This window comes from Microcaecilia unicolor, chromosome 12 (assembly GCF_901765095.1).
Source record: "Microcaecilia unicolor chromosome 12, aMicUni1.1, whole genome shotgun sequence".
In the NCBI taxonomy this organism is placed as follows: Eukaryota; Metazoa; Chordata; class Amphibia; order Gymnophiona; family Siphonopidae; genus Microcaecilia; species Microcaecilia unicolor.
In genome coordinates this window covers 32,884,733-32,906,815 of record NC_044042.1, presented here as the reverse complement: position 1 = coordinate 32,906,815, position 22,083 = coordinate 32,884,733, and the positions used below count along the sequence as shown (strand labels likewise).

Here is a 22,083-nt window from a genome sequence, read left to right as displayed (position 1 = left end):
GTTATGGTTTTCAGCAGGCACTGCTATTGCTGCTCAAATTATACGTAAACATTGGAGAATTATTCAAGCGCATCCTGGGTTTCAAGATCAACTACTGCGACGGGCATTCTCCATGAATAAAGGAATATTTACAACAACCATTGAATACTTCCATTAACACTAATTCTACGGTTAGGACTGGTTATTATAGATGTGGCAATTGTAAAACTTGCTTGATAACGGAATCAATAGAAATCAAACAAAATAAAACATGGAAAAGAAAATAAGATGATACCTTTTTTATTGGACATAACTTAATACATTTCTTGATTAGCTTTCGAAGGTTGCCCTTCTTCGTCAGATCGGAAATAAGCAAATGTGCTAGCTGACAGTGTATATAAGTGAAAAACATTCAAGCATTGCTATGACAGTCTGACAGGGTGGGAGGATGGGGGTGGGTAGGAAGTATGCATGGGGACATCAAAGTATATCTTTGGTATTCTAACAGGGTGGGTGTGGACAGGTGAGGGGAGGGTGATCAACAGAGACATACAGCTTTATGGTTTATAATGGGCTAGGAACCCCAGGTCCTTGTTAAGTCCTTTCTGTTGGGTGTTAAAATATTCAATCATTCTGACTTCAAAGGTCTTACGTTCTTGTATGGTTTTAAAGTTACCTTTGAGGATTCTCACTGTGAAGTCACTGGTGCAGTGTCCTGGTCTTGTAAAATGTTGTCCAACAGGCGTGGGAACCCTGCTGGCACCAGCATTGTTTATATGATGTCTATGTAAATTGAATCTTGTCTTAAGCATCTGGCCTGTTTCTCCAATATAGCATCCTTCATTACATTTTTTACACTGAATGATATATACCACATTGGAAGATGAGCAAGTGAAAGATCCCTTTATGTGAATGTCTTTCCTTTGTGGATGACTTTGGGGTCCTGTGAAATATTTTGGCATAGTTTGCAACTGGATAAATTACAGGGAAGTGTGCCCTTCTGTTCCTTTTCAGTCTGTGAAGGAAGTTTACTTCTGATTAGCTTGTGTTTTAAATTGGGTGGCTGTCGGAAGGCCAGTACTGGTGGGGATGGGAATATCTCTTTCAGTAATTCATCCCCACCAGTACTGGCCTTCCGACAGCCACCCAATTTAAAACACAAGCTAATCAGAAGTAAACTTCCTTCACAGACTGAAAAGGAACAGAAGGGCACACTTCCCTGTAATTTATCCAGTTGCAAACTATGCCAAAATATTTCACAGGACCCCAAAGTCATCCACAAAGGAAAGACATTCAACATAAAGGGATCTTTCACTTGCTCATCTTCCAATGTGGTATATATCATTCAGTGTAAAAAATGTAATGAAGGATGCTATATTGGAGAAACAGGCCAGATGCTTAAGACAAGATTCAATTTACATAGACATCATATAAACAATGCTGGTGCCAGCAGGGTTCCCACGCCTGTTGGGCAACATTTTACAAGACCAGGACACTGCACCAGTGACTTCACAGTGAGAATCCTCAAAGGTAACTTTAAAACCATACAAGAACGTAAGACCTTTGAAGTCAGAATGATTGAATATTTTAACACCCAACAGAAAGGACTTAACAAGGACCTGGGGTTCCTAGCCCATTATAAACCATAAAGCTGTATGTCTCTGTTGATCACCCTCCCCTCACCTGTCCACACCCACCCTGTTAGAATACCAAAGATATACTTTGATGTCCCCATGCATACTTCCTACCCACCCCCATCCTCCCACCCTGTCAGACTGTCATAGCAATGCTTGAATGTTTTCACTTATATACACTGTCAGCTAGCACATTTGCTTATTTCCGATCTGACGAAGAAGGGCAACCTTCGAAAGCTAATCAAGAAATGTATTAAGTTATGTCCAATAAAAAAGGTATCATCTTATTTTCTTTTCCATGTTTTATTTTGTTTGATTTCTATTGATAACCTTAAGAGTGGACTAACACGGCTACCACACTCCTCTACTTAAGATTGATAACGGAAGAAATAACAGAATCTGTGAACCCGGTAAATTCGAAAAAATGTATATTGAAAAGACATACTAATTGCAAGAGAACTTACGTTGTATATGCTATACGTTGTCCATGTGACAAATTATATCTAGGGAAAACGGAACATCCTTTTCATATATGCATTAATGAACACAGATCATGTTTGCAATATTCTAGACTGGAAGCTCCCATGGTGTCTCATTGTTTAGAAATTCCACTTTGTTTCAAGGAGCTTAGATGCTGGATCATCAATCATATTGAGGATTTAAGAGGTGGGAATAGGGGTAAAAGATTACTACAACAGGAACGGCGCTGGATATATAAACTCCAATCAGTTATTCCTAAAGGGCATAATGTACAATTAGGTTGGAAACCCTTCCTATAATTGTTTTCTAGCTTAGAGAATGTAATTCAGTGTACTCCTTAAGTTTTGGCAACTGCAGTTCAGCATCTGTAGCTGGTGTAGAGAAAGTTATAGGCTTGTGTCACAATTATATAGCATGCTCATCCACAGCATTATATTTTAGTAACTGAGCCTTTTTATTTCAGGACTGATTGGAAGTTGCTCAAGAGAAGCTCTTTAAAAAGCTGCAGCGAAACAGGAGCGATCTGAAGTTGCATATGCCAGTTAAGTCATTCATTTCCAGCCCTTTAGTATAAGAGTATGCCTAAGGTGGCTATTTTCAAAATTAATGAAGTTGGACATAAAAAGTAGATATAAAGATAAATAAATAAAATAAAGAAAGAGAGATTGGGGGTTTCAGACCAGCGATGAAGGAACTCAACACGTATAATGTGGTTAAAATACTGCAAGCTTTGAATAGTAATAAGGTGAGTGTCTGAGGTCTTTTCCTCATTCCAATAAGAAATTTACTAGGCTCTTCAATAGTACCCTTGCTAGAATATGTGATTGCAGTGTGACATTATACAAGTGGAAAGCCAGATTAGTTAATGTTTAGTATAATGGCATATACATGTGTAGGTGCATACGTACATGTGTAAATGCAAAAATTATATGTGCTATTTTGCAAATACCCACTTAACTTGCACACTGCATATCTACAAAAAGGGGGAGGGGGACATACACAGTGGCACAGCATGAGCAGAACATAGGTAGGGCTCCCACTCATGCATGTAACTTATAGAATGCTGGAAGTTATGCATGTCCAATGCCACACTAAGGTGTTCGTACTTACATCAGCTCTATGGGTGGCAGAAGTGTGGGTGCCTAGATGTTAGGTGCACTGATACTGGATTACGCTAGTGTTCTATAATGGTACCTAGGTTCCTTCATAGAACAGGCTCCCATGTCTAGTAAACCTATGTACATTATATTTGACACATGTATGCTTACCACACGTGAGGAGCCTATGACGTACCTGAAACAGATAGGGTTGGTATAGAAATACTGGGCAATGGTTATTTCCAAATGGAATATTGTTTACAACAGAACAAATACCCCACTCCCAAATATCTCCGAAATGAGGATTTACTTGGAAGAAAGTCATGCTCGAACCTCCATGGATTGTACCATACTCAATAGCTGTCTGGTCAGCCAGGTCATCCACCGACTCTATTGGCACATCCATCCTCTGTACTGTGAGAAATGCTGCCAAGTTGGCTGTGTAGGAAGAGATGATGATCAGGGTGAATGCCCACCTGTATGAAAGAGACAGGTGAACTTAAAGAATTCCACTGTATGGTCTCGCCTTTAGAACAACATCCCCATGCAGTACTGAGCTGTGAACGCATCCCCTTTCTTCAGTATCGTCTGCCCGCTCAAGAGCTCACAGAGAAACTTCATGAGAACGCAGCTACTTCCACACGAGATACTGAGCCTTCTATGTACAAAGGCACTCACAAAGCATGCCCAACACCACGGTGGTACTGAGCCCTTCTGTGCACAGGATCCCAAATACAGCAGCAAAGCTAATGAATATAGAACTGAGCAGGAAGAATAAAAACAGCTGCAGTGCATGAAGCAATGGACTTCAATTGCAATACCTGATACGAAACTAAGTTCCTCTGGAAGTGCTACCCTGCCTTCTTTCTGCGCAGGGCTGTCGAGGTGGGGGGGGGGGCAAAATTCCTGGGCCCCAGGGTCTGTCTCTCTCCTGCTCCTATCAGGAACTGGTCCCAGCACACTGGCGCAGGTGAGACACAGACCGTGGTGCCGGGGCGAAGCAGATGCACTGATGTAGGGGGCGGAGGCTGTCAGTGTGTTTGCTCCTCCCTGGTCTCCAAGGGGGGCCCAGCAATTGTGTTCCGAGGGGGGGGGGGGGCGGCGGCAGCAGCCTTGCCCCAGGCCCGGCTCTGTCTCTCAGCAGCACTGTTCCTGCATCATTATTTATCCAGAACTGCTCTCTTCCTGATATGACAACATTTGACTACAGGTGCTGTTACATTTTATTTTTTTATTTATTGCATTTGTATCCCACCTTATCCCACCTATTTGCAGGCTCAAAGTGGCTTACATAGTTTTGTTACACACAGTTAATCCTGGATGTCAGGTACAATTATTGTTGTGCAGAGATTAATTAGGGGAAGAAGTAGAGAGAAGAAGGAAGGAATTTAGTAGGAATATTTTCTTACCACACACCACTGACACAACGTGTGGACAGTGCTCTGGGAGCAATGGTGGAGCCCTGCTGCATGAATCCTCCAACCGGAAACCAGAGGCTGTTCCCAAGGGAATACTGATTGACCAGTAGGTTACATCCACCCTTGGAGCAAGGATGGGGGCTGAACCACTCATAGGGTGTCAACCTGAAGACCGAAAGTAAACCATATGTTAGATTTACAATAAAATGAAGGGTTATTGCTTTCTTATACTCTGCGTAACTTTAAAACCATACAAGAACGTAAGACCTTTGAAGTCAGAATGATTGAATATTTTAACACCCAACAGAAAGGACTTAACAAGGATCTGGGGTTCCTAGCCCATTATAAACCATAAAGCTGTATTTCTCTGTTGATCACCCCATCCCTCACCTATCCACACCCATCCTTCTTAGAATATCAATGATATGCTTTGATGTCCCCATGCATACTTCCTACCCACCCCCCTCCTCCCACCCTGTCAGACTGTCATAGTAATGCTTGAATGTTTTCACTTATATACACTGTCAGCTAGCACATTTGCTTATTTCCGATCTGACGAAGAAGGGCAACCTTCGAAAACTAATCAAGAAATGTATTAAGTTATGTCCAATAAAAAAGGTATCATCTTATTTTCTTTTCCATGTTTTATTTTGTTTGATTTCTATAGATTCTACATGGAATGTTGCTATTCCACTAGCAACATTCCATGTAGAAGTCGGCCCTTGTAGATCACCAATGTGGCCGCGCAGGCTTCTGCTTCTGTGAGTCTGACGTTCTGCACGTACAACAGAAGCCTGCGCAGCCTTCTACATGGAATGTTGCTAGTGGAATAGCAACATTCCATGTAGAATCTCCAGTAGTAGCAACATTCCATGTAGAATCTCCAATGGTATCTATTTTACTGTCATAGTAATGCTTGAATGTTTTCACTTATATACACTGTCAGCTAGGACATTTGCTTATTTCCGATCTGACGAAGAAGGGCAACCTTCGAAAGCTAATCAAGAAATGTATTAAGTTATGTCCAATAAAAAAGGTATCATCTTATTTTCTTTTCCATGTTTTATTTTGTTTGATTTCTATTGATACTCTGCGTACACTGTACCTTTTAAATGAAAATACAATAACAAATTAAAGTGATTTAAAAACAAATTAAAGGATGAGAGAATGGACCCATTGTCAGGATGCTAAATTAATATCTCTTGGACATGTGGCAAAACATGCTGACTAAATACTAATATGAGTGTATATTAGTACAGCTGCGATTCCAGATTTTGGCTAATGATGCCCCACGTATCTCTGTAACAAGCATTCAAAAATATGGTAATATAATACTCTTTCTGATTACTTGAGACTCCCCTGGTAGTGCATTATAATGTGATAGTGTCTAGTCACTCAAATCGTACATCAACAGCAACACCTGGAACTGGGAAAAGCATTAATTTGTTCCAGACGCCAAAAGCCCTGTAGTTTGTAGTAGACAGCTAAAACCAGGGGTCTAGTTAGGACAAGCATCAGTGACAGCTGGTAGGGAATAGCTAATAGCTTTATCCATGAACCCAGGTCCAGAGCAACTTTCCTTATAAACACTACCCTGAAATTATACCAGCTAATTAAGATTTGTTTTTTTCAAGGCCACAAAAGCCCATGTCTGTTAGCGCTCACTACAAAACAATAGGATTCTGTTCTTTATAAGTTCCTGTTTAAATATTTTTGCAGTTAATTGATACTGCACTTTAAATGCAAATGAAAATGAGAACAGTTTTAAAACAGTCACATGACTCCTCCGTGTAGGCATGCACAGGAATGCATGAAGGTGAGGAAATGAGGTGAACCCAGGTACGCTGCTGTCCCGTGACAGTGTGTTTCTTCAGCTCTGTCTGGATGGTATCATCTCCTATGCAGAACCCCATCTCTACATTAGGTGGCGATGTAAGAAAAGGAAAAGAGGAGGTAGAATACCGAGCGACCAGGAAGAGAACACAGCTGACAGCCAGGTAGGCAAGAAGCATGAAGAGCCAGACACCAGGAGAAAAGGGGTCCAGGAATGAGAAATAGCCAGGTTTACGCCCCTAAAATTCAGAAAAAAAGACAAGGTCACAGTGTTCCTTCTAACCGAGCACTATCAGTAGGAATCAACAGCAGCAATAGTCATAAAGGCACCCTTACAACCTAGCATAATGAATCCCTATGGCTAAAGAATACAAGAGTCATCAATTTAAAATGGAAAGCCATCTGTGGAGGATCAGCCATCTGTGAAAAGACACGGGCTCTTAGGAAATAACACTTTAAGAATAGTAATACAACAGGTACTTGTGCAACTGCACTACAGCAACACAGGGAATAAGAGGAGGGAGGGAGGATAGAGCAGCACAGGCGTGGCTCAGGATTCAATCAGGGCTGATGCATGAGGTGCCATAAAACTTATACCACTGCAAAGTGGCTTGTTGGTCTGGGGGCATGATTCTCACTCTGGGTGTGTAAGGTCCTGGGTTTAATGCCCTTCCTCCTCTATGCCCAGGAGAGGGGTAGAAAAGATTTGCTCTAACTAAGGGCCAGATGCACTAAACTTAACGAGCCAGCAACGTGGTTTTTAAACTGGCTCTAGCCAGTTTAGCGCGCAAGTAGTAAACCGGGACATGCACAAAAGGGTTCGAGCCATTTTCCTGTCACGGTAGCAGCTAACGAAAATGGAATGCAAATGAGCTAATTACTATTATAATGTGAATGCGATGCGATGCACTACTGTTTCCGACCCCATGCACCGTGGAAAACCTAACGGGAGGTCTGCACCTCTCGTTGGGGCTGCTATGAGCGGGACCCATGCAGAGGAGGACGCCCATCGCAAAAATCGGAAGAAAAAAACCGGCCAAGTGCTTGTCAGGGACGTCCTTTCAAGTGCCTAACACTTGGACATCCTTCACTCAAAAAAAAAGGATGTCCCTGATGAACACTTGGACATTTTTTTTCTTCAGATTTTGTGATGGGCGTCCTTCTCTTGGACGTGTTTTTCTTACGACTAAGGTGCCCGAACCGAAATGACCACCGCCGGAGAGAATCAGGGATCGGGACGTGCGTCCTGCTCTCTCCCTCTGCTGCACAAAATGCCCGGCAATTTATTGATGGCTATTATACACGCAGCTTGTCTGCGTGCATGAAGCCGTCTTTTGCATGCGCAGAGCAGCCAGCATAACGCTTGGCTGCTCTGCACATGCTCAGCTGGATGACTGGCTTCCCCTCCTTAGGAAGGAAATCGAGTGCAAATGAACTAACAGCGAGCAGCTCATTTGCATGTGATTTCCTTCATGCATGCCCGTTTTTTACCGATTCGCTAAGGGATCGGTAAGGGAAGGGCTCTTTCTGTGGAGTTAGTGCATCTGGGTCCAAGTCAGTACTGCAATCTCCAGGTCATACTCCTCTCAAGGGCTGAATGTGAATCCTGACAACACTATGGAAGAGATATAAGTACTGTAGAATTTTGATGAGTGCAGTGTGTACAGCATGAAATTGAAAATCTTTGTTGAGAGTGATGCCTTCTAAAGGTTCAACAAAAAAATTGTAGGTAGGACATAATACTTTCCTTACATGATATCTAAAAAGTTATCAATAGAAATCAAACAAAATAAAACATGGAAAAGAAAATAAGATGATACCCTTTTTATTGGGCATAACTTAATACATTTCTTGATTAGCTTTTGAAGGTTGCCCTTCTTCGTCAGATTGGAAATAAGCAAATGTGGTAGCTGATAGTATATATAAGTGAAACATCCATTGTTTCACTTTATTTCCGATCTGACGAAGAAGGGCAACCTTTGAAAGCTAATCAAGAAATGTATTAAGTTATGTCTAATAAAAAAGGTATCATCTTATTTTCTTTTCCATGTTTTATTTTGTTTGAGTTCTATTGATAACCTTTAAGAGTGGACTAACACGGCTACCACACCTCTCTACTTATGATATCTAAAGAAAGGACGGGACCTGTGTAGTTAAAAAGCTTGAGTATTATAGCATCTCTTTCTTAGTTCAATGTAAGGTCATACTCTACAACAATTCCAGATTTCCTAAGAATTCTCCACTTGTGCACTTGTCGTCAAAGGAGTCAACTTTTCACAATGACTGGGGGTGCTGAGCCCATCACACACTACCCATACTTGGACAAAGTGAATGCATTTGCTCCAATATTGGGGGTGCTCAAGCACACAGAGCTGGATCCTATGCTTGTCTTGCAGAATTCTGCACAGGAATCATGAGACAGAAATAGCAGACCTGGCAGCTCACATAGATCCCCTCTTTCCCTCTCCCACACCCTGCACCAATCACAGGGCACGAGGAGGAGGCAAACAGCTGCTTATCAGGCATTCCCTCCTCAACTGCTCACTGAGCCATGCAGGATTCCTTACAGCAAGCTGGGGGTGTGTAACACAAGTGAGGGCAGAGGGAAGGGAGCTGAGGGTGTATGCCTGTGGGGGGAAAGGAGAAATGGGAGGTGTGCCCCGGGGGGGGGGAGGGGGGTAGAGAATGAGTGCTGGTGGTATGTGCCCAGTGGTGTGCTGGAGCCGGCTCTCACAGGCTCGCAAGAGCCGGTTGTTAAGTTTTTAAGAATTTTGGGAGCCGGTTGTTAAAGTAGGGCCCTCCATGGCTACTTTAACAACTGGCTCCCAAAATGTGGGCTTGGGCCCCCTGCTGAATTCTCTTTTACTTTGCTGGTGGGGATGCTGAGCCCTGCCAGTCAAGTAAATAGACTGCTGCTGCTCCCCGCTCTTTGTTTCCAGCTCTGAGCAGCAGGCTGGGACTTCTCCAGCATGTGTGAGAAGTTTCAGCATGCTGCTCAGAGCAAGACGTTGGGAGTGGTGGCAGTCCATTTATTGGCTGCCAGCAAAGGTATGCCTAGCGTGCCCACACGAAGGGAGGGAGGAGAGAGGCAAGTGTTGCTCCCCCCGGCCACCCCTGGCCCTTCCAACTGCAGAGCTGGCTACGTCCGGAGAAAGAGCCTGTTGTTAAAAATTTACCAGCACACCCCTGTATGTGCCCTATGGATGGAGAGACCTTGGAGAGACAGAACTGGAGGTCTTGCTGGGAGTTAGGGAGAGAAAATAAGGGGAAGAGGGGAGAGGGCTGAAGGGTGGAGAAAGAGGAGGGCAGAGAGAAAGAGAACTAGTGGGCACAGAGAGAAAGCTGGAGAGGGGGTACAGGAAAAGGAGAGAAAGAACTAGGGAGAGCTTCCCACACTGGGGATTGGGACTCCAAATGGGGTCACAAACGTTGCCTCTGGGGGTCACAACCTAGGTGAAATCTCCATAGCTGCATCGTTATTCTGCACCTCAGTGAGTCACACAGTTTCTTTTGGCCACAATCATGGAGTCACAACCACAAAAAGATTGGTAAGCACTAAACTAGGGGGCAGAGAAAGAAAGCTGGAAGGTGTTCACCCTAGATAAGAAGCAGAGAAAGCTTTGGGTTGAGCCTGCTGTAGGAGAGAGAGGGATATTGCTGGGAAGGGTTGAGTCTGAGAATGGAAAGGGCAGGGGGAGTCAAGCCTTATGATGACGGAATTCTGCACAGCAATGACAAATAAGTATGCAAACATTTGCGGTATTTTCAAAAATTTTTAACAGAATTTGAATTGTTTTGTGTAGAATTTCCCTCAGGAGTAAGCTTTGCAGTACAGAATCCTGATTAAGTTAGCCTTTTATAATTTCATTAAGAATGCATGTCATTTGTGATGATTATTACTAATTAGCAGTGATATCACTAATCATCAAATGAAAATCTGCATAAGTTTAACACCATTGTTAGAGAAAATAAAGCTTTCTCACCATGTGAACCCTGTACAGGATGCTAATTCCCAGAGTCATGAATGGCTTTGAGAAATCAATCACCTTTTCTCTCTCTGCAGTGATTGTGAGGCCAGCAACAGCTAAATCTGCTTTCTGAAAATAAAGGAAGAATGGTTTGAATTGAGGACAGAATGACATTCCCATTAATGCTTGTGGTTTTAGGGTGGGGTGATTATAGGGGATGAAACAGAAGATAAATAAATTATGCATCTCTTTCTTAGGGTGATCTGGGGTCAGAGACCTCCAAAGCCATAACATAATAATATTCTGGGTAAGCTGGAAGAATACAAGATTTTGAGATTGAGTGTTCAATATGTATCTTAGGCGGAGACAACATGATATGAATACAATAAGAGAAGTCACAGTACTATGATAAACACCCTTCCAATCTTTCTTTGTAGTAGTAGGAAGAAAAAAAAGCCCCTACTGTGTCAGAAAAATATATTGACTCCCCCCCCCCCAGACATACAGAATACACAAACCAATAGGACAATGCTCTTCAGTGCAAAGCCTAGGGCTAGTGGCAGTCATGTAGACCTCTGGGGCGGCCCTCATCATCATTCTGGCTTATTTTCTGCTACACTCTTGACTCTCTACCCAAGCTCACAGTGGAAAGGGGAAAGCGAATGGGACGAAGAGCCACATGCTTGAAGGACAAGGCGTTTCTCAAAATACAAAAAGAATGTATTTGGAAATACTTCTCTTCTTGAGGATACACTCAATGAAATGTTTGAAGGCAGGCTGGTGGGATGGATGTCATTGATGCACACTGGTCAGCAGTTGAGGCCTTACGTGGGAAGATATTTGGTGGTTCTCCTTCTGTTCATTCGGTTCCAAAGTGGCCCCCACTTAAACATTAGGGAAGACCACTGCACAAAGGAGGTATTTTATAAAGATTTTTTTTGTGTGTGTGGAAAGGCCTTTTAGACATGTAGAAGGCCTTTTATAGAACCTGCTTCAGGGGTGGAACACTAAGGGGCTCTTTTACTAAAGGGTGCTAAGCCCTTCACAAGTGGTTAGTGTGCAAGAGCAGGTTACCGTAAAACACGTGAAAGCATTATGTGGTATTTTGCCTGTTTTCACACAGCAAACCCTGTGTTGCTTATTTTTTAAAGATAATTTTCTGAGGAGGTATGTCATAGGCATTTCTGCATTACCCAGCTAGTGCATTATGATTAGTGAAAGCCAACCAGAGAACAGCGAGTTAATGCGGGAGCACCTAGCGCCTCTTAAATAGGAGGTAGTAAGTGCTCCCACATTAACGCTAAGGGGGTCCAATATAGAGCAGTACCTGCCTGTTTTGAGCCAATACCTGCCACTATTGCTGTATACTGGACCCCTTACCCATTTATGTAGATCAATACCTGAATCTTCTAGTATCTAGGGGAAGATCCATAAGTTATCCCATACTCAAGAAATACAGTCAATTTGGTTACTAGTTACTTTAGATATTACTTCTCTGTATACAAATATCCCTCAAGATTCAGTTATTCAATTAAAAGAAAATTACATTTGGAAAATCTGGCTGAGCGACAAATCTCATGTTAAGCAACATTGCTGACATTGCTTTTGACACGGACTTATGTTGTTTTCTCACAAAAGTTTTTTTTTTCAACAAATCTGTGGTTCAGATATTAGTGCCACTGTTGCACCGTCAGGGGCATGTCTAGATGTGACAGATTTGAGGGCTTCTTTGTATATGATCCTGTTTATTGGCAAGCTGTTTGTATTTGGATCCGTTTTATAGACAATGTCGTTTTGTTTGGAAGAGCTCTGAAGACATGTTGGTAGACTTGTTACAATGACCGAACTTACAAGATGTAAACTTGTTTACACTGCGGTATTTGACTGAAACTATATCTTTTGGGGATTTACAGATCCCCACTTGAGATGGAGTATTTCATCATGCCTTCATTTTTAAGAAAACCAATAGAATAGCTTACTTTATTATAGAAGTTTCCATCTGATATTCCTCCAGGACAACATGCCTATGGGGCGATTTCTGTGTTCGAAGCAAATATGTTCAGTACAGGAGGAGTTTAAGAAGGAAAGGGGCATTATGAAATCTCATTTTGAAGAATGGGTTATCCCCCGTCAGTGACTGAGAAGACTGAAAAATGTGCAAAATAAGTTTATTGGGATTTACTATTAAATAGCACAACTCAAAATTGTTAAAAATATGTATATGTATTAACCTTATTCAAATCACACCTTTACTATTATGAAGATTGTTGAAAAATATTAATGTGTGTTGGATGTTCATGAAGTGTTTTGAGAATAACCTCAGTTCACTTTTCAGAGATGCAAGAACTTGTGGGATTATTTACTGAAATCCTCTTTACTGTTACTGAATCTATTAATCTATGCACATAGTTATAGAATTCGCCTAGATTTACACGCAGAACTGCATGTTCTTATTGGCAGATGACATTCGATTCAAACAACAGTCTATCCCTAATATATATATGGGATCCCCACCAGCTACCGCTAAACATGTGCTACTGTTGGGTGGGCCTGAGCCCGAAGTGGGTGAGCCCCAGCCCACCCAGGCCCACCTGTGGCTACACCACTGCTAGCTAGGAATGTGCTAAACATTAACAAGTTGATACTTGGGGGAGTCGTACGCTCTGTTCCTTATAAGGATTCTAGAATTTTGATGATTTTTATGTCAGAAATCAAGGAAATTTGAGCCCATGATTTTGCTTACCCTTGTGATTAATTCTCCCACCATACCAGTCCAAGTGCCATTGGCCTCTGGGACCCCATAGAGTCCATCTGCGACCAGACGGATCTTATAGTTAAAGTGCAGGATTTCAGCCAGTTCTCGGAGCATGTCCACACAGAAACCCTCATATCGGTCATTGCCCTCCAGGTTGTGGTGATTCCCCTTCAGCATTAAGTATGGGTTTTCCTGCAGAGAAACTGAGGACCATCATTCTCATTGTCACTTACATATCACAGCTGATGCCTCAATGTTCTAACAACTTCAGTGTCTCTAGACCAATGCTGATCTCGCAACACAGGTCCCTTACAATGCATCTAGACAGAACAGGATTAAGGCATAGGCAAACTAGGGCCCAAATATTTAGGAGGTGCCCTCCCAGATGTGGTAATTCAGTGGCTCCCAGGGCAGGAGATACTGACAGAAAGAAAGGTGTAAGGAGAGCCATCATAATCTGCAGAAGTCTTGTCTATTCTCCCCACCTCCTATGCAATATCTTCTAGATGTCAGAGGGTGGCTAGCAGCACCTCTTACCTGCTGCTTCCTCCTCTGCAATCAAAAGCATGCAGGGCCCCAAAATATTTATTTAATTATATTTCTGTCTATGTTCCTTCAAGACAATTTAGGTCAACACAAGAGAGTTAACTAACTAGACCTGTAAGGCTTATGTGTCGTCTCCCAGCTACTACAAACATGCCACTCACTGGCAAGGGCCCAGAACTTTGGACCATTTAAATGAGAAAAATCTCAAATTCTATGCAATTTTGATGCCATCTAAAAACATAGGGGTCAATAGTCAACGCAATTTAACCAGCCAGAAATGGCTCCTGGCCGGTTAAGTCGCCTGTTCGGGGCTAACTGCTAATTTTGAGCAACGCTTAACCAGTTAGCGTTGCTGAAAATAACTGGTTAGCACCAAACCAAAAACTGGCTATTCTGGGGTAGTTCTGGGGGCGGAGTCAGCACTTGGCCAGTTAAATGCCAATATTCAGAACTTAACCGGCTAGATTAACCTCATACATAGGACTGCATACAAGTCAGTCCTACCTTTAGGGTCCTTGTACTAAGCCACGGCAAAAAGTGGCCTGCAACAGTGTAGGCGCATGTTTTGGATGCACACCAGGCCAGTTTCTACCGTGTCTGCAAAAAGGGCTTTTTTTAATGGGACGGGAAAGGGCATGAGGTAAAACTGAAACCAGCGTGTGCCTAAAACTGGCCTGAGCCCTTAACGCCACCAATTGATCTAGTGGCAAGGGCTCAAACGCTACACACGCGGTGACCAGTCAGTGCATGCCAATTGCCGATTACCGTTGGAAACGCCGCGCGTGGGAGGAAATGAAGAAATAAATCATCCAGGAGTCATGGGCATGCGGCAAATCTGAAATTACCACCAGGGAAGCATGGTAGCCTGGCGGTAGTCTCATTTTGGTGTGCGTTGCATGCGCATAGAGCCTAACGCTTCTTTGTAAATGGGCCCCTTTAATCCAATAGCCAATGAAGGGCCCTGTTTACTAAGCTGCATTATAGGCGCGTTAGCATTTTTAACGTGCGCTAACCATGTACGCACGTTAACCGTGTATGCGCCTACAATATCCCTATAGGTACCTACACAGTTAGCATGCATGCTGATTGTAGGCACGTTAAAAATGCTAACGCGTTTTAGTAAACAGGGCCCGAACTGCTGAATTTTGCAGTTAACCGGCAGTGTTTTAACTGGCTCCGCAAACCCAGAAATTCAACGCCGAAGCCTGGACATAGCCCAGTATTGAATTTTCATGCACAGTGTCAACGATGGTCAGCAAAATGCTGGCCGCTGCTGGCTGAATATCGACCCTATAATTGTACTCTAAGGATTTTTAGCTAAAATTGACTAATATTCATCATCTCTTTTACATAGGTTTTGAGTTTCATTATTAGATACCATGTATATATTAGGTTTTTTGTTAGTAAACGAAAGCTTTTGTAAGGATGTACCTTTTTAAATCTTGTACATCCTACGTATTTTTTAAACTCCTCCTTGAACTTAATGGTTAGGCGAGCTATAAATTCTGTCCATGACATTACATTGTGCGAGTTAATCCTGTCCTTCATTTATAGCTCAGCAAAGTACGAGGTCCTTTTACGAAGGTGCGCTGAAAAATGGCTTGTGGTAGTGTAGGCTCGGGTTTTGGGCGCACGCCGATCCATCTTTCAGCGTGCCTGTGGAAAAGGCCTTCTTAAAATTTTTGCCGAAAATGGACGTGCGGCAAAATGAAAATTGCCACGCGTCCATTTTGGGTCTGAGACCTTACCACCAGCCACTGACCTAGCGGTAAAGATTCATGCGGTAACCGGGTGGTAATGACCTACGTGCGCCAAATGCCACTTGGTGATCGTCTGCTATGCGCTCCCGAAAAAAACCCCATATTTTCCAGATGCATGTATCAGATGCGTGCCAAAAATGAAATTACCGCAAGAGCCACGCGGTAGTCGGGCGGTAACTCTGTTTTGGCGCACGTTGGGCGCGCTTAGACCCTTACGTGGCTTAGTAAAAGGACCCCTAAAAGCCTTGCCCATAAATAAAGAAGAGCTTGCAGGTGTGAAATACCCCGAGGGGCTCAGTGTCCTCACACTCAATGGAAGATTTGATCCTCCAAACAGAAGCATGAAATGCGGGAGCTTCTCTCTTTTAATATTTCCGCACAGGTATTCCCTGCTGTTTCTTAATACTGTCAGATCTCTATGAAGGATGATGGAAAGGAACATACTTCCTCCAAATGTCTCTTGTTTTCTAATCCCTTATTGCTCACAGACTGTTTCAGTCACGTTGGTTTGGCATTTTTGACAATTATGAGAATACAAACCTTCATCTTTAATTCACTTACAATGTTTCAAACATGAACATCTTTCCTAGCCTCATTTAAAATTGTATATTTCCCAATCAGACCTATCTTCCTTATTGGCTTCTAAAGCCCTCAGATGTCAAATTACATTTCCACATGAAACATCAACAAGAGTTTAATTTCCATTGTCAGACATTCTCTTCAGCAGAGTAACGACAATCCTGACAAAATCTGCATATGTAGCACAGAACCAATAGACAAAAAAAAAAAAAAAAGAGAAAGTCACAGGTGCATAAAATGAAGTTAGCGTGGGTGATCTCTCACCAGAATGGTAGTGACGATGAGGGTAGTGTTAAACAGGCTGTCAGAGATGTTGGATGAGAAGAGTCTCTTGTCCATGGTGAGTCCATGAGTAACATGCCAATGCCCAATCTATGGAGATAAACGGTAAAAGACATCTTTTATCACTGAAGGGTTAGGTGGCATTTGCCTATGTGAAATGATGATACATGTGTGAGTAACAATTTTACGAAAAGCCTGAATATAACCGTATATAAATTGCAGCATGTGCAGAATTGAAGGGGGTTTGGTGTGGACATGATGTGGTGGTCATAGGCGTGCATCTTATTTTACAATGGGAATAGAAGTGCATTTCAAAAAATTTTCCTGTCGGGATTTACACCTCCTCTGAATCATGGTTTATTGTACATTTTAACATCCAGGGTTAAGTTCAAGAAAGCGCTTACAACCTTTCTTTTTGCTCAGTATTTTACATCTTTGGAATGCTTTCCTTTTCTTCCTTGGCGTGCAGGAAAACCAGCCCCCACCGCTACTGCAGGGCCCTTTCCCCCACAGCTTAGTAAAAAGACACCTAATTACACACACAAACTAGGCCTTTTACTAAGCCGCGTAGGCGCCGACGCGTGCCGAACTGGAGTTACTGCCCAGTTACTGCAATTTGGTTACTGCAGCAGGTAAAAAGCCCCTAAAAAATGGCCATGTGGCAAGATAACTCTTACCGCATGGCCATGCAGCGGGGAGCACTTACCACCACCCAATGAGGTGGCAGTAAGGGCTACCGCAATAACCCGGTGGTAACTGGGCTAGCGGTAGTTCCAAGTTAGCGTATGGGAAGCCCATGTTGGGGGTATCGATGCTTTGTAAAAGGGTCCCTTAGTTTTGTGAACCACTGTGATATACTGGTACATCTAAAGCTGTACATCAAGAGATTGTAATAAATAAATAAATAAAGTGCTCTGATGTTTTTCACGAAGGGCAGTATAGAAAGTTTTGTATAAACGTAAACATAAGAATGAGCAAACTGCTTGATTGGAACTGAGGTTCTGAGAAGTGAGTGGCCCATAAAAACTGTCTAAAAAAAGCCCAAAATTTGAAGTATGGAACTTGGCTCCTTTGTATATATATTTTATTTTTTGTTACATTTGTACCCTGTGCTTTCCCACTCATAGCAGGCAATGGAAGGTTAAGTGACTTGCCCAGAGTCACAAGAAGCTGCCTGTGCCAGGAATCAAACCCAGTTCCTCAGGACCAAAGTCCACCACCCTAACCACTAGGCCACTCCTCCACTCTGTTACAAAATCTGGCAATTACTTCTGCTCCAAGATATCTGGTTTATGCAACAACTTCCTTGATTTTAGAGCAGCGGGGCAGATGGTGTCCTCCAGAACATCAGGATGCTCCTCTACCTCCTTCACATGTCTAAGCTATTTCTTCTGCCAGGCCCACCATCTGTGCCCTGGATCCTATTCTATCCAAATGGATGAGAAGACCCATGTAGGGTTTGTTCCATTAGTATTCCTTATTATCAATCATAGCCTGGCCTTTGGGACAGCTCCTGATTCCTGGAAGCAGGATTTTACTCATCAAATTTTAAAAAGAAATCTTCCTTAGATCTATCTATTGCCTCCCACTATAGTCCTGTCTCTAACGTACCTTATCTTTCGAAGCTGATAAACTGGTGTTTTCTCAGCTTGTGGATTATGTTGAATATTCCGATTTACTCCATCCTCATCAGTGTGGATTCTGGACTGGTTACAGTACTGAAATGGTGCTGGCAGTTCTTTTGAGCAAACTTTATGGAATGTTGGAATGTGGATGAATAGCTCTGGCAGTCTCATTGGATCTGTCAGCAGCGCTCAAACTTTTGAATCGGGAGTCTCATGCTTCCCAGACTTTTTCATGTTGGACTGACTGGGATAGTCGGAGTTTTTTTTTGTAGGAAAAAAGGTACCGGTACTCATACAGGGTCAACAAGGGTGGGGTTACTATCTATGGCTCCGTCCCTACAGTAGCCACACCCATTTTACCAGCTACCGAGTATATAAAAAGTACACCAGTCCCTATGTCCAACAAAAGAACCCCTAAGAATGACCATAAACTAATAAAATACATACACAAAAATTCAGCCGAAACCCCCAAAACCCAGACTCTGGCATGCAGGACAGCACCCTTTGTACTGCTATAAAGATAGAAGACGTCAATTTCAAAAACTGACATATTCCATTCACTACATTACAAATTAACAACTACATATAAAACAAAAAAATTAACACAGCTACCATACTACTTTATCTTAAACTAAAAATAAAATTATTTTTTGTACCTTTGCTGTCTGGCCATGTACTTTTTTTCAATTGTTGGTCTCAGTCTCTGGTTTCTACTTTTCTTGTCTTCCCTTAACTCTGTTGCTAGGATTTTATGTTCATTTGTCATTTTTCTCTCCTCCTTTTCCTTTCAGCTTTCTTCAGTTTATTTTCTGCCTCTTTCCACATTTAATTCTTTCTTACTATCCAATCTTCAATTTCACTCTTTTGACTAGGTCTACCTACAGCTTACCCCTTTCTCCCTCCCACTTCCATCCAATGGTGTAGCCAAGGGTGGGCTTGGGTGGGCCCAGGTCCACCCAGTACCAGCATAGCTATAATGGCTGGCAGGGATCCCCAAGCCCCACCAGCCAAAATCTTCCAACAACTGTCCCTCCTGTATACCTTGTAATTAGCAGATCTTCGCCTGCAGTGAGCAGTGACTGATGCATACTGCTCGCACCGGCCCCATATCCTTCGCTCTGATGTATTCTTGTCTAGGCGGAAACAGGAAGTTGCATCAGAGGGAAGGATATGGAGCCAACATCAGCAGTGTGTATTAGTTGCTGCTCGTTGGCGGTGAAAATCTGCTATTTAAAAGGTATGCGGGAGAGGGAGGATATTTGAGAGACCATATGGCATGCAGGTGAGAGAAAGAAAGACCACATCATCTGTGGGATGAGGCGGGGTTCTTCTGCCCACCCATCTTGGGACCAGGCCCACCCAAAATTGGGTGTCTGGCTAAGCCCCTGCCCCTCTCTCTCCTCTCCACTTCAATCATCTGCCTCTTTCTCCTCTCCACTTCCATTTAGCATTTGCCCCCTCTCTCCTCCAAACTTCCATCCAGCATCTCCCCTCTTTCTGACCCCATCCTTCCAACATCTCTCCTCTCTCTCCCCATCCATCCAGCATCTTCCCCTTTCTCCCTCCTTTCAGCTAGCATCTCCCCTCTTTCTCTCCACCTTCCATCCAATGTCTCTCCTATCTTTCCCCATCTTTTTATCCAGGATTCTTCAACCCTCTCTTCTGTCCATTATTTCTCTGCTCCTCCCCCTCCCTCCTATTCTCTCCAGAGCCACTGATGCTTCTCCTGATGAGCAGCAGCAGCAGGCAAAGTAAGCAGAAGCAAGTGCGGGGATGCAGTGTTCGGGCACACACTGTCAACTCTGCTAATTTCCTGCCCCTCTTATGTCAATTTCCTGTTCCGGACAGAGGACTGGCCCCGCACCTGCTACTGCTTGCTTTGCCTGCCACTGTTGCTCATCAGGAGAAGCAGCAGTGGCTACGGGAGATTGGCGGGAGGTGGGGGGATGAGCGGGGAAGGGAAAAAAAAGTGCTGGTACACCATACCAGTGCGTACCGGTACAAAAAAAGCCCTGGGGATAGTTCACCAATGGTTTACTTCCTTCCTACGAGACTACTGCTTTTCATATTTTTTTCCTGGTTCTTCATCTTTCTCCCTTCACCCATTGACGTGGTGATCCCAGGGGGTCTGTAATGGCCTCCCCATTGTTTAATATCTTTTTGAGTCCTCTGGTCACCATTATCCCGGACCTAGGGATCAGTGGTTTCTTCTACGCTAATGATATCCTCCTTGTTACTTACACAGATCCCCGTTGACCTGTTTTGTCCCAGATACACCATTGCCTTGACTCCACAGTCTCCTAGCTATGATCAAATTTACTTTACTTTACAAGGTGCTTATATTCCGCTCACAGCTCGAAAGATTCGGAGCGGATTACAAAGTAAAGAGAATTCAACATGATTGCATTGGGAAGACAAGTATCATAGCAGACCACAGAGCGGGTTAGCAGGTAGATAAGTCAGTCTAATACATAGATGCAGTGAAAGCTACTTGTTTTGAGTCCTTCAAAATCTGTGGTTTCTTGTATCACTGGGAGATTAGTTGGCCCCTTCATTGCACCTACCCTTTTGGTGCCCTTATTACTTAAATATTTGGGAGTTAGTATAGATTCCCAGCTTTCTCTTGTTCCTCGCATTTCTTCTGTTGCGAGCGCTGTCTATGGTAGTTTCATATGTTGTGCAGTTATTCTTTCATTCATTTCAGACCTAAGTGGTTTACAGTTTCATTTTACAGGTACTGGGTCTGTCCCTAGTGGGCTCACAATCTAAGTAGTACATTGTACTACTGTTGTATCTTGTACTACTGTTGTACGGGGGCAATTGAGGGTTAAGTGACTTGCCCAGGGTCACACAGAGCTGCAGGGGGAATTGCACCTGGCTCCCCAGAATCTCAACCCAGTGCTGAACATCAGGCAGTAGTGGGAATTGAACCCAGTTCCCCAGGTCTGCAACCCGCTGCACTAACCATTAGGCCACTCCTCCACTCCACTGTCTCGATGAGGCTGCCCAACACACTCTAATTCATGCCCTTATTACTTTACACCTCAACTTTTGTAATGTTGTTTACGCAGGCATCTGCGCCTCTGAGATTAAACACCTTCAGATGATCCAAAATACTGTGATCCATCTCCTGTCCTGTTATGATATGCTAAGCTTAACCCACCTTCTCCTGGTAAGGTCCAAAGTGAAATCACAAATCAAGAATCTAGTGAATAGCACTAGGAATATTACAAAAAAAAAAGATATTATATTATTACAACTTTTAGATTAAGTATTTATGAAAAAGATATGTCTTCAATTATCTTCAAAAAAGATAATAAGAAGGTATTTAAATGGATAATACGAGGAAGCGAGTTCTAAATTTTAACAGACTGAAAACAGAATGAAGTTTCTACAAATCATTTAGAATGATGGAAAACAGAGAAGACCTGGATTCACTGCGGAGCCCTTTTACAAAGCGGTGGTAGGGTTACCACACGTGTAGCGTGTGCCAAGTTGACACTACCGCCCAGTTAGCATACCCCACCCGGCTGTAATTTTGAAGTTGGCGTGCAATGTTTCCCATGGTAGAAAATATTTTTCTATTTTCTACCGTGGGGGTGTTCCTGGTGGTTAGTTGACAGCACAGCCACATTTGCGTGAGCTGCATGAGTACCATGCATGTAGCACGTGAGCCCTTACCGCTAGATCAATGGGAGGCGGCAAGGGCTCAAGCAGTAAGTAGCCACGCGCTACTTTCAATTTTAGCACACGGACATTTACTGCCCCATTAAAAAAGCCTTTTTTCCCAGCTGAGGAAAGAAATGGCCCAGCGTGTGCTAAAAACACACGCCCACACTACCACAGGCCACTTTTTTTTACTGTGGCTTAGTAAAAGGACCCCTGTGTGATTCAACCTACTGGAGGAATCCCTAAAGCAATAACAGAACTGTTAGAAGACTGCCCAGAGAGTATTTTATAAATGAAAGATATTTTAAAAATGATTCGTGCCTCCACAGGCAACCACTGAAGCTGGATTAATAAAGGAGATGCAAGATCAAATTTTTTCAGTATTCTGCAGCAACTAAAGTCCTTTCCAGGTTTTTTGTGAGATCCCTGCATACAGGAGCCCTTTTACTAAAGCTTTA

At 43.0% G+C, this 22,083-nt stretch overlaps 1 protein-coding gene across 1 annotated transcript in view; it reads right to left on the bottom strand.

Annotated features, from left to right (window-relative positions):
- The window catches only part of GRIK4 (glutamate ionotropic receptor kainate type subunit 4), a 233,672-nt gene that overhangs the window by 24,083 nt on the left and 187,506 nt on the right, over positions 1–22,083 (bottom strand). Inside the window, exons 10-15 of the mRNA XM_030221274.1 lie at positions 16,314–16,421; positions 13,153–13,356; positions 10,425–10,538; positions 6,571–6,680; positions 4,600–4,773; positions 3,501–3,666 (exon numbers count right to left, since the gene is read on the bottom strand). Coding sequence (XP_030077134.1) covers positions 3,501–3,666; positions 4,600–4,773; positions 6,571–6,680; positions 10,425–10,538; positions 13,153–13,356; positions 16,314–16,421 — 876 coding nt within the window. The remainder of the gene's footprint in view (positions 1–3,500; positions 3,667–4,599; positions 4,774–6,570; positions 6,681–10,424; positions 10,539–13,152; positions 13,357–16,313; positions 16,422–22,083) is intronic.